This window comes from Pundamilia nyererei, unplaced genomic scaffold (genome assembly GCF_000239375.1).
Source record: "Pundamilia nyererei isolate P.nyererei 1_Seehausen unplaced genomic scaffold, PunNye1.0 scaffold00121, whole genome shotgun sequence".
Taxonomy (NCBI): Eukaryota; Metazoa; Chordata; class Actinopteri; order Cichliformes; family Cichlidae; genus Pundamilia; species Pundamilia nyererei.
The window spans coordinates 97644-107625 of NW_005187522.1; the positions used below are offsets into that span (position 1 = coordinate 97644).

Consider the following 9982-nt stretch of genomic DNA (forward strand, 5'->3'; position numbering starts at 1 on the left):
CCCCCCCCCCTTTAAAACTCTGTTTGCTAACAACAATTAACTTAATTCAACTTCTTTTTACTAAATCATAAATTTTTTTGAGTTAAATCTCCCTCCGTCCTACTTCTCTTGACTACAGGGAAAATGTCTACATTTTTGTTTCTTTGGATAAGCTAGAAAATCAGTATACAAGTCAGTGAGGCAAAATTCACAGTAACCCTCCCCTCCTTTTTCTTGTAAAACATCACTCATCATGATGACCCAAGACAGGATGATATAAAGAGTCATGGTTGACAATCATTCACACCCTGTGTTTTGCTCCTGTGCAACTAGCTTATATGAAAATATAAGACACAGGAATGGGAATACTAACAATGAGGATAACTTCTACAGTCTTTGTGCTTCTCATCCAAACATTTCTTTGTTTGGCTTCAGATGGTAATCAACTATTTCTTGTATTTTTTGCTAAGGCTTTTACAGAGTATCGTGCGTCCTGCCTGTCTGCACTAAATGTAAGATTGTTGTGTCCTCCATCGTTTCCTGTATTTATGTTTGTTTGTTTTTTACAATTCTACAATGAGTTATTCGTGATTTTATCATAAAAACTGTTCTTTAAGTAAACTTTCCGCAATTATAAATATAAAAATCAGTTGAAGCAAGTATGATAAATGGATGAAGATTTTCTTTGTTTTTTTACATCTCCAACAGTACTGTTTTTCAATATTTTTTTCTCTACAGATTCCCAATTTCAACTAATTAACAGGGCCACTGGTTTTTGTTTGGTAAAATTAAATAACCACTGCAATGACATTCGCTGGACATCTGGGGATCGACTTTTGGTTCAGAATAAGAACAAGTGCCTGGGTGTTCAGGGAAAAACTGTGGGCAGTGAAGTAAACCTGTATGATTGTGATGAAACCAGTGAGCTCCAAAAGTGGGAATGCAAGAATGAAACTGTGATCGCTCTCAAAGGCCAAGAACTTTACATTGACCTCACTGCCGATAACACAGCCGTGCTCTCAAATAAAGTTGTGCCCAATAGCCACCTTACAATTTCTGGGACTTCCAGCGGTGCTTGCACAAGAACATATACAGGTAAGTGAAAACAAAAAAACAAAAACATTGTAAAGTAATTCATAATAACTTTTATGGAAATAATATTAGTGGCATAATAAATTTGTAGATTTTCATATTTAGTTCCAAAACAGTTGTAATGCAAAGATAGTGTGTCAAATGATTACAAGATGTTGATAAATGATAAGTATCATTTTTTCTTAAACTATTCAAGCTATTCTTTGTTCTTTTCTTATATGTTTTCCTTATTTTGGTCCTTCAGAACTTTACACCATTGAAGGAAATGCAGCTGGGAGGCCGTGCATGTTTCCTTTCTTTTACAAAAGCAATTGGTATTCGGAGTGCACTGCATTTGACTCTCCAGGGAACCGTAAATGGTGTGCAGTTGAAACAAAATATGATCATGAACTCTGGGGTTACTGCCCAACTAACTGTAAGTACACAACAAATTCTAATACAGGTTTTCAGAGTAATAAGCAGAACCTGGACATCCAAATTTAAATGTTGAGGAACGCCATCTTGAGGTACAAGTTCAGTGTAACACTATAATACCTTAACTGTGTTTGTGTCACAGCCAAAGAAACTTGGAACAAAGACCCTACAACAGGAGCATCTTATCAGCTGAACACACAGTCAGCGCTGACCTGGGATCAGGCTGATGCCAGCTGCAAACAGCAGAGTGCCTCCCTGCTCAGTATCAGCAATCCTCATGAGCAGGCTTATATTTCAGGTAAGGAGAAAAGTCTCCACAGTACACTGAATATATTGAAAACAAAACAATTCATTTAAGCTGAGAGAGTTTTACAAATAGCTAAAACTTGAAACATTAAAGTTGTTGTGGTCTGTAGACTGTAGACTGCTCCAGCTGATGATTATGTTTTGAGTATTATACTTGTAAACTTTTGTTTTCTCTGTCTCTTTTGTCTGTTAAACTCTACTGACAGCACTATTAGGGACAAATTGGGGACAGGAGTACAAGCTCTGGGTTGGACTGATCTTCCAGGATTTAGATTATGTGTGGAAGTGGTCTAATGGGAATCCTTATGCATATCTGAATTGGGACTCAGGTAAGTTTTCTTTCAAGTTTCAGGAGCTTGTGTTACCATTCTGATGATAATTTACATTACTGTTGTTAAAATATTTCAGCAAGTCATCTTGATCATGTTTGTCATCTTTTTTTATTGATATAAGAAATGTTATCTGTCAGCAAGTCAATATTTTTTTCCCTATTTTTTTATAAAATGTCTTCCACGCAGGCGTGCCAGTCACACTGCAGATATAGCAATAATCAGAGAACCTCTTATTGTTCAGCAATTTCAACAACCGTTAAATTATTGTGGTGGCGTTGTGTGTCACATAACCTTATCACTCTTGGGTAGAAATCATAGGCTTCTATTTCATTTCCACGAAAACTAAAATGCTCATACACAATACACACCATGCTTCTAAATATCTTGAGAATCCTGTGAATGGAAAGTTGCCGAGTCTCATCTCATAAGTGACAAGTATCATTTACCATCACTGCTCTGTAGGACATCCAGTTTCTAATCCAGGATATAAGTGTGGAATTATTGATGGCGCTGTTCAGTTTTCTTGGCAAAGTTCAAAATGCAACAAGAAACTGGGATACATCTGCTACAGTGAAGGACCTTTGGATGCACCTACTGAAGGTATAGAAAAAAATCCCTTCTCTACCCTTCTCTTAAAAAACTTGATTGACTCTATTTCTTTGATCTTCTTTTGTTCTTCTTATGCTTCATAGCTCCCGAGAGTGGATTTTGTACAGCACCCTGGATCCCCTACAATGGCCACTGCTTTTACCTTTATCGTAATGAAACAAAAAAATGGTCTGATGCTCAGAAAGCTTGCCGTAAAGAAGGAGGAGACCTAGTAACCATTCGTAATGTAGAGGACCAAAGCTTCATCATCTCTCAACTTGGATATGGTATGGCAATAAAAACTTCTGAGCACCATTTGCATTCCTTTAACATAACCGTCACCCAACACTTTTCATATTTATGCAATTTTTATGCAATTGCTGGTGAGTAACTGAAATATTTTTGAGGCACGATCTAATATGATTGTGTTGGTATGTTCCTGGATCAACAAAAGTAATGTTTGTCCAGTTTCAACATTGCAAGTTATCAATCACATTGCAGTGATGTCATAATGTTGTGATGTGGAAACACCATCACACCACACACCAAACCCTAACCCTACACCCCAAACCTTAACAATGATCACATACCAATGCCGAACGCAAGTTTTTTCCAAGTTGCAAAGTTGTGAAATCATAACAATGTTATTTGTCATATACAGTGTGAATCCTAGACAAACAAACATGTTGATCTAAGAAAAAGACCAACAATTTAGTTTTATGTAATTTATATACCGCAAATCACAGCAACAGTTACCTCTCTGAACCATAGTCGAGGGGGCTTGGAAGCTGAATGAAATTTAACTTTACTGTAGGAGCCACAAGTAAGCCAGCAGGCTGAGAGCGAAGTGCTCTAATAGGGTGATAAGGTCATTAAGACAAGATGGTGCCAGATTATTCAAGACCTGGTACGTAATGAGAAGGATTTTAAATTCAATTCTATTTTCGATTTAACATGATTATATCAGATAGTCCATTTCTGAGAACACATTTAACCTCATAAAACTAAAGTCACAAGAAGTCAGGTGATTGAATATTGAACAAATTTATGCTCCTTTATACTTCAGCCCTAAATTCACTTCAGTCCATTTAACTGAAAGATGCAAATCCCACATAAATATCAAGTTAACTGTTAAAGTTACAGGAAGTGTTCAGCTTGTAATTAAGTCATTAGAAGTTGTCTCTCCTTAATTGTTAAAATGTCTACTTTGAACATCACACTGAAAAGTTAAAAACACACTCAAACACAGATATTAATGAATATCTTATTTTATAGCTACACACATAATACAATTGTGAGCAATCTATTCTTGGAAATGTATAGCCGTCCACCACCTTCAGAAAATCCAGGGCTCTCACCACAGCTAACAGTCACTTCAGACCTACCATGCAGACTACCTCTTTAGAATAATGACCGTTCATTAGTCGGTCACTTTGGGAATCCTGCTATTTTGGACACAAAACTAGGTTTTTGATTTTGTCACTTCATAAGGATTCAGTCACTTTCTGTTGACTGATCCCTGTATCGCTGCACATCTCACATATGATGAAGTTTGTTTACAAGTCCAGCAATTCTGGCAGACGATTAGCAGCAGTCTAAAACTTAAGTGCAAAAGTAACATCTAAAGAGTAGCAAATGAGCAGAATTTATCAAGAAGATTATACAACAATTAATGTTATTTTCTGTCTGCAGCATCCACTGATGAACTCTGGATTGGACTAAACGATAGGAACAGAGAGAGGCTGTTTGTTTGGAGTGATCATTCTCCTGTGAGTTACACTAGCTGGGACTCTCGGGAACCAACTGTCACCTCTGAACAAGAAGACTGTGTTCTGATCAGAGGGGAGGTAAGGTGCACAGTGTGGGAGTGATTATTGATGATTGTGACACACCAGCTTTTTTCTGTAAAACTATGCAGTTCTGTTAAAGAACACTGGATGCCAGGAAGGTCCATTAATATCCAGGAAAATTAGGTCTTTGTTTTATGATATGCACCGTAGCCTGTCTATCTCTTGTTAATTTCAGTTTCCACATATATTTTGTTCTTTTCATTCTTGCAGAATGGAAACTGGGCTGACCGTGTGTGTGACGAGAAACATGGCTTTATCTGCATGAAGACAAGTGACTCTGAACCCTCTGGAGATGAAGTGGAGCTGAACGCAGGCTGCAAAACTGTATGTGAACCTTTCATATATTTTCCAAAGAATGTCTGCATCTGGTTGGTCGAATGCACACATTCTGTTATCTGTTTCTGTTTTGTAAAGGCTGTTGTATATTTCAAATGGCACAATGTCTAAATTTAATTTTGTGCCTGTGGTCCATGAAATATCTAGGAAAGCAGCATACACATAAGGTATGATGCCTAATGAAACATTGTATTTGGGTGCTGTTTATAGTAAAAAGATTAAGAGAACATCTTATTTAGTCATTTTTAGGAAAAAAAAACACATTCCTGTAGAGTAAACAAGTAGTCACACTGATGCAGTGTGATTCTGCATTCTGGTGTTTTACTCCTTGCTATCACAAAAAGACAGAAAGACAACATTTAACGACAGGCTTGAATAGTTCTCCAACTGTTGTTTCTCTGCAATGCAGGGTTGGAAAAGACATGGATCCTACTGCTACTTTGTAGGGATTGAGACAAAGACGTTTCATGAAGCCAACGATGACTGCAAGAGCTCAAACTCTTACTTAGCTGATGTTTCAACTGGGTAAAATAGTTTTCATAAAAAAAAAAAAGTATATGTAATTTTGCATCAGGCAGCCTCTAATGTGACTTGTGTAAATATTTCCAGGGTGGATAATGCTTTCCTTGTAAGCTTGGTGGGGCTGAGGCCAGAGAAACACTTCTGGATAGGTCTCTCAAACCTGAAAAACAGAGAATTTTTTATGTGGACCAACAATGCCTATGCAAGATATACTCACTGGAACACTCATATGCCAGGTAATGCAAAATGTGAATCGCTATGTAAACTATAGTTGGGAGATGTCTTCACAAATGACAGCTAACAATTTCTTTTATAACACAAGGTCACGTGCAGGGTTGTGTTGCTATGGCAACTGGGCATTCTGCTGGCCTTTGGGATGTGTTGTCTTGTACCAATAAGGAAAAATACATCTGTAAACACCTGGCAGAGGGGGCAGCTTTAACCCCAGCTCCACCAACCACTGCCACGCCTAACTGCACAGATGGATGGATTAAGATGCAATCCAGAGGCATCTGTTATAAGGTACTGTGGTTGCCACAGTAGTACATGACTTAAGTATTCTGCAGTCTCTATTTTTTACAAGCCCTTTACAAACAGTAGAGTTACCAAGAGCAGCAGTATAGTAGCACTATAAACAAGTAAGTTACCCTGAGCTCCTCCTGATTCAAGGCAGTAGCAGAGGACCAATATTAACTGGTTTTGTTAAAAGAATAAATGGGTAAAGACATGTCCGATGTTATTTTACTCCAAAAAATTATTGAAACCAGAATGCGTTGTGCTGCTATAAGCCCCAAAAAACCAAACAAATAAAGAAAAGCCTCACAACCTTGTGATCAGTTTTATGTAGGAAAGATTTCATTCCAACCAAACTACACTTGTCATTTGCATCATTTATGCAAAAGAAAGTATGGATTGACACATGACAAGAGGCTTGTGATAACATCCCAGAATGTAAATATAGATGGTATTCCTCTTAGCTTAGCTGCAATATCACCGTTTGGATTGCAGAGCCAACTTCAAAACTGGCCCAAAAAAATAAAAAAACAACCAAAAAACTCTTGCTGAATAAGCAGAGGAAAAACATGTTAATTTTGTTTTGAGTGTGTGTCCCATCAATTTCACAATATCTGTGACAGTTGTGACTTTTTGCCAACAACTTGACTTTCCTTTTTGTTAGTGATTTGTGATCATTTCTGCACATGGGTTTCTGTCACTTCCCTACTCATAATCCTTTCTGTTGTAGAAGGATATGATTATTCTGTTGATCTTATTCATAACAAGGATGACATGAAAACAGAGATGACTGCCCATGTTTAGCATGTAGTTCTGAATGTACAAGTATTACCAAAGCTTTAGATCACAATTCAGTTTCTTATATTTTGTTTAAGATCTTTACAGAGGCTTCAGAAAAGAGAAAGACCTGGTACGAGGCTAGAGATTACTGCAGAGCCATTGGAGGAGACCTAGTCAGCATTCACAGCAGTGCTGATTTACTACCAAGGCAATTTTCATGGTATGGTGTTATCTGGTCTACAATCAGAGCTACATAAGATAAAAATCTTTCGTAAAGTACACCTCCAGCCTAAGTCAAACATTAGTGGCAGTCATACATTCTTATCATTTTCAAGCAATGAGTTGCGTATTAGCATAATCACTGATAGAAAAAAGGAAACATGTTTTTACAAAATATTTACACAAAATAAGTAAATAAAAGGTCTTTGAGCAAGAAAAAGAAATTACACAAGTATAAACATTTAGAACATACATTTGTCCATTATAGGCCTAATCAATACTGGATTGGACTTAGTGCTCCTGACCCAGACACAGGTTATGTATGGAGCGATGGATCCCCGGTGAGTTTACAGTTTTTAACTCTCTACAATGGTTTATGTAGCCTAAATGATGATAACGATCAAGATGATGATTATTAATATTACTGATGTTACAGCTGCTATTACTACTGCTACTATTCATAATTATCTTATTTTTGTATAAAGGTAAACTTTCAAGAGTGGAGTGATGGAGAGCCAAACAATGAAAATAACGCTGAATCATGTGCTGAAATGAAATCCAATTATTGGCAGAAAACTTTTTTTTGGAGCGATGTGCACTGTGAGAAGAACAATAACTGGATTTGTCAAATCCACGCAGGTACATCATGGTCACAGTTATACAATTCTTTTATGTAGCATTTTTTTTTGGACCAGAAGATTATTGTATGTATTCTCACAATGTCAAGCTGGTCACTAGTAACTCAACAATATTCTGTTTTTATTGCTTCACAGGAGTCACCCTAAAGCCGGCTCCAGACCCTGTCACCCCTGGTAAGTGCACCAGCGCATTGAGGAATTTGACCATACTGCCATACAGCATCTTTACATGACTGTTGACTTTCTATTGGGATTACCAGGCTGAGACCATTATTCATACTATGCTGACAGGGAAGCTGATGTCTCATGGATGCTGATTTTCTGCGTGGCAAATATTTGAAACTAGTATAATATAATAAGTATAATAATAATAGGCTGAATAATATTATTGTGTTTTGGTTTGTTTTTACCACTAAGCTGTTAAAGGCTGATGGGGTACTGCTGTGACCCCCACTGGGCAGGCAGATGGGATGGATGGGTGTTGTGTTTGTGAATGCGATAACTTGAGAAAACACTTTTGATTTTTGAAATTGATACCATAGCTGTGTCTGCTAGGACACATGTACAATGAATATATGAATGAATGAATGTTTATGAACTCATATGAAATGCGTTTTTTATATAAAGTGCTATACAAATACAGGCTGTTTACCATTCATAATCCAACAACAAATCCAAAATATGACACAGAACCTAGACTTGCTCTTCTGAAATCTCAAAAGATAATGGAATAATGGTTTCAAAAAACAAAACAAGATAAAAACCTGTGAGAATAGTAATAGTAAATAGAAAGTCAGTTCTATGAGTGTGTGAAGCCCATTGAAAGGATTTAATGGCTGACCATCCTTTATTTTTCTCTGTATCTGACGGTGCAAGGATCAGTTGAATTAGACTGAACTGTTTTTTCATAGTTGAACTGTTTATTTGTTTATCAATTCAATTTTATTTATACAGCACCAAATCACAACAATAGTTGCCTCACGGTGCTTTATATTGTAAGGTTGACCCTACAATAATACATACAGAGAAAAACCCAGCAATCATATGAGGCCCTATGAGCAAGCACTTTGGCGACAGTGGGAAGGAAAAACTCCCTTTTAACAGGAAGAAACCTCTGGCAGCACCAGGCTCAGGGAGGCGGGGCCATCTGCCACAACCAGATCTCATTGATACTGTATGAGCATAAACCTCACAGTGAAGAAAGGAAGATTGGATTGTGTAGTTTGAGGAAAAGATGGAAAACATGCAGTTGTTGTTCATAATTTTAAAGCCTCACTGTGAACAGCTGGAAAAACATGAGCTTGTCATGAAAAAAGTTATTTTTTTAAGACTTGCTTATCTAACACATTTACAGCAGTTTCCAAACATGTTTTTATAACGTTTTCTTTGAAATTTTTGAAAAAGAGGGTCATACTATTTGCACATTTACTGAAATAGATTGCGCATTTCTTATCTATTCTCAGAATATAACACGACATCTGATGGGTGGCTAGAATGGAATGGGGCTCAGTATTACATTAACAAAAAGGCGATGGCCATGGAGGACGCCCGTATGTTCTGCAGACAGAGGCATGGTGACCTGGTATCTATCAACAGTGAAGCAGAAAGGATATTTTTATGGAAACAGGTGAGCAATGGCATTTGTAAAACATTTACCAAGGCAATGGGTATTTAAGTTATAATTGCAAAAACTTAAACATCCAGACACCGACAGTTTTTTCCTATGTATCCATGTTTTTGTGCAGATTTCAACAGGTTATCAGAATTCTTGGATTGGCCTATCTGTAGATCTTGATGGAACATTTCAGTGAGTATGAATTTAGTGACAAAAACGTAAATGCAATTTACAATTAACTTAAATTTATGTAACAGCAAGTTAAAAAGTACTTAGTGCAAGGCAGCATGTCAGATAAGTATACCAGTTTTAATTTCAGTCAGTCATATCTTGAGTGTTTGATTTAAAATCTACTGTTCTGATACACAAAGGGGGAAATTAAATGTGTCTTATTGTCCAAATACTTTAAGCTCTAACTGCAAATGCAGATCTATTTGCATTTTGTATTTGCGAAGCTTTGTCTGTATTTGTAAAATTTTGGAGTTTCCTGTTTGTAATCTTTCCCACCAATTTTACTCAGTTATTACAGCTAAAAACAACAAAAGTGTGACCAAAAAGAAGAAGGATAAGAGTATCTTTAATGAACCCAGTATGCCACTGTCTTGGTATTATTGTCACAAATCTTTTACAGATATATTTAAACAAATGTATTTTTTGTGTTACATTAAGGTGGATGGATGGTTCTCAGTTGTTGTTTCAAAGTTGGCAGGAAAATCAACCTGACTTCAAGAACTTTGATGAGAACTGTGCTTTCATGACATATCACAATGGTGAGTGTACCGAAATACGATTCAGTTT

General features: G+C 36.8%; 1 protein-coding gene across 2 annotated transcripts in view; it reads left to right on the forward strand.

Annotated features, from left to right (window-relative positions):
• Positions 1-276: 276 nt before the first annotated feature.
• Positions 277-9982, forward strand: part of LOC102206206 (macrophage mannose receptor 1-like) — a 17574-nt gene continuing 7868 nt past the window's right edge. Inside the window, exons 1-19 of one of the 2 annotated variants that reach the window (XM_013913223.1) lie at positions 277-417; positions 718-1074; positions 1316-1486; positions 1628-1783; positions 1998-2120; positions 2586-2723; positions 2816-2998; positions 4404-4558; positions 4772-4885; positions 5307-5422; positions 5507-5655; positions 5742-5941; positions 6808-6932; positions 7200-7272; positions 7417-7570; positions 7705-7743; positions 9033-9196; positions 9315-9376; positions 9854-9954. In XM_013913223.1, coding sequence (XP_013768677.1) covers positions 339-417; positions 718-1074; positions 1316-1486; positions 1628-1783; positions 1998-2120; positions 2586-2723; positions 2816-2998; positions 4404-4558; positions 4772-4885; positions 5307-5422; positions 5507-5655; positions 5742-5941; positions 6808-6932; positions 7200-7272; positions 7417-7570; positions 7705-7743; positions 9033-9196; positions 9315-9376; positions 9854-9954 — 2659 coding nt within the window. In that variant the 5' untranslated portion in view covers positions 277-338. The remainder of the gene's footprint in view (positions 418-717; positions 1075-1315; positions 1487-1627; positions 1784-1997; positions 2121-2585; positions 2724-2815; positions 2999-4403; positions 4559-4771; positions 4886-5306; positions 5423-5506; positions 5656-5741; positions 5942-6807; positions 6933-7199; positions 7273-7416; positions 7571-7704; positions 7744-9032; positions 9197-9314; positions 9377-9853; positions 9955-9982) is intronic. The other variant, XM_005742483.1, reaches the window with a different exon arrangement.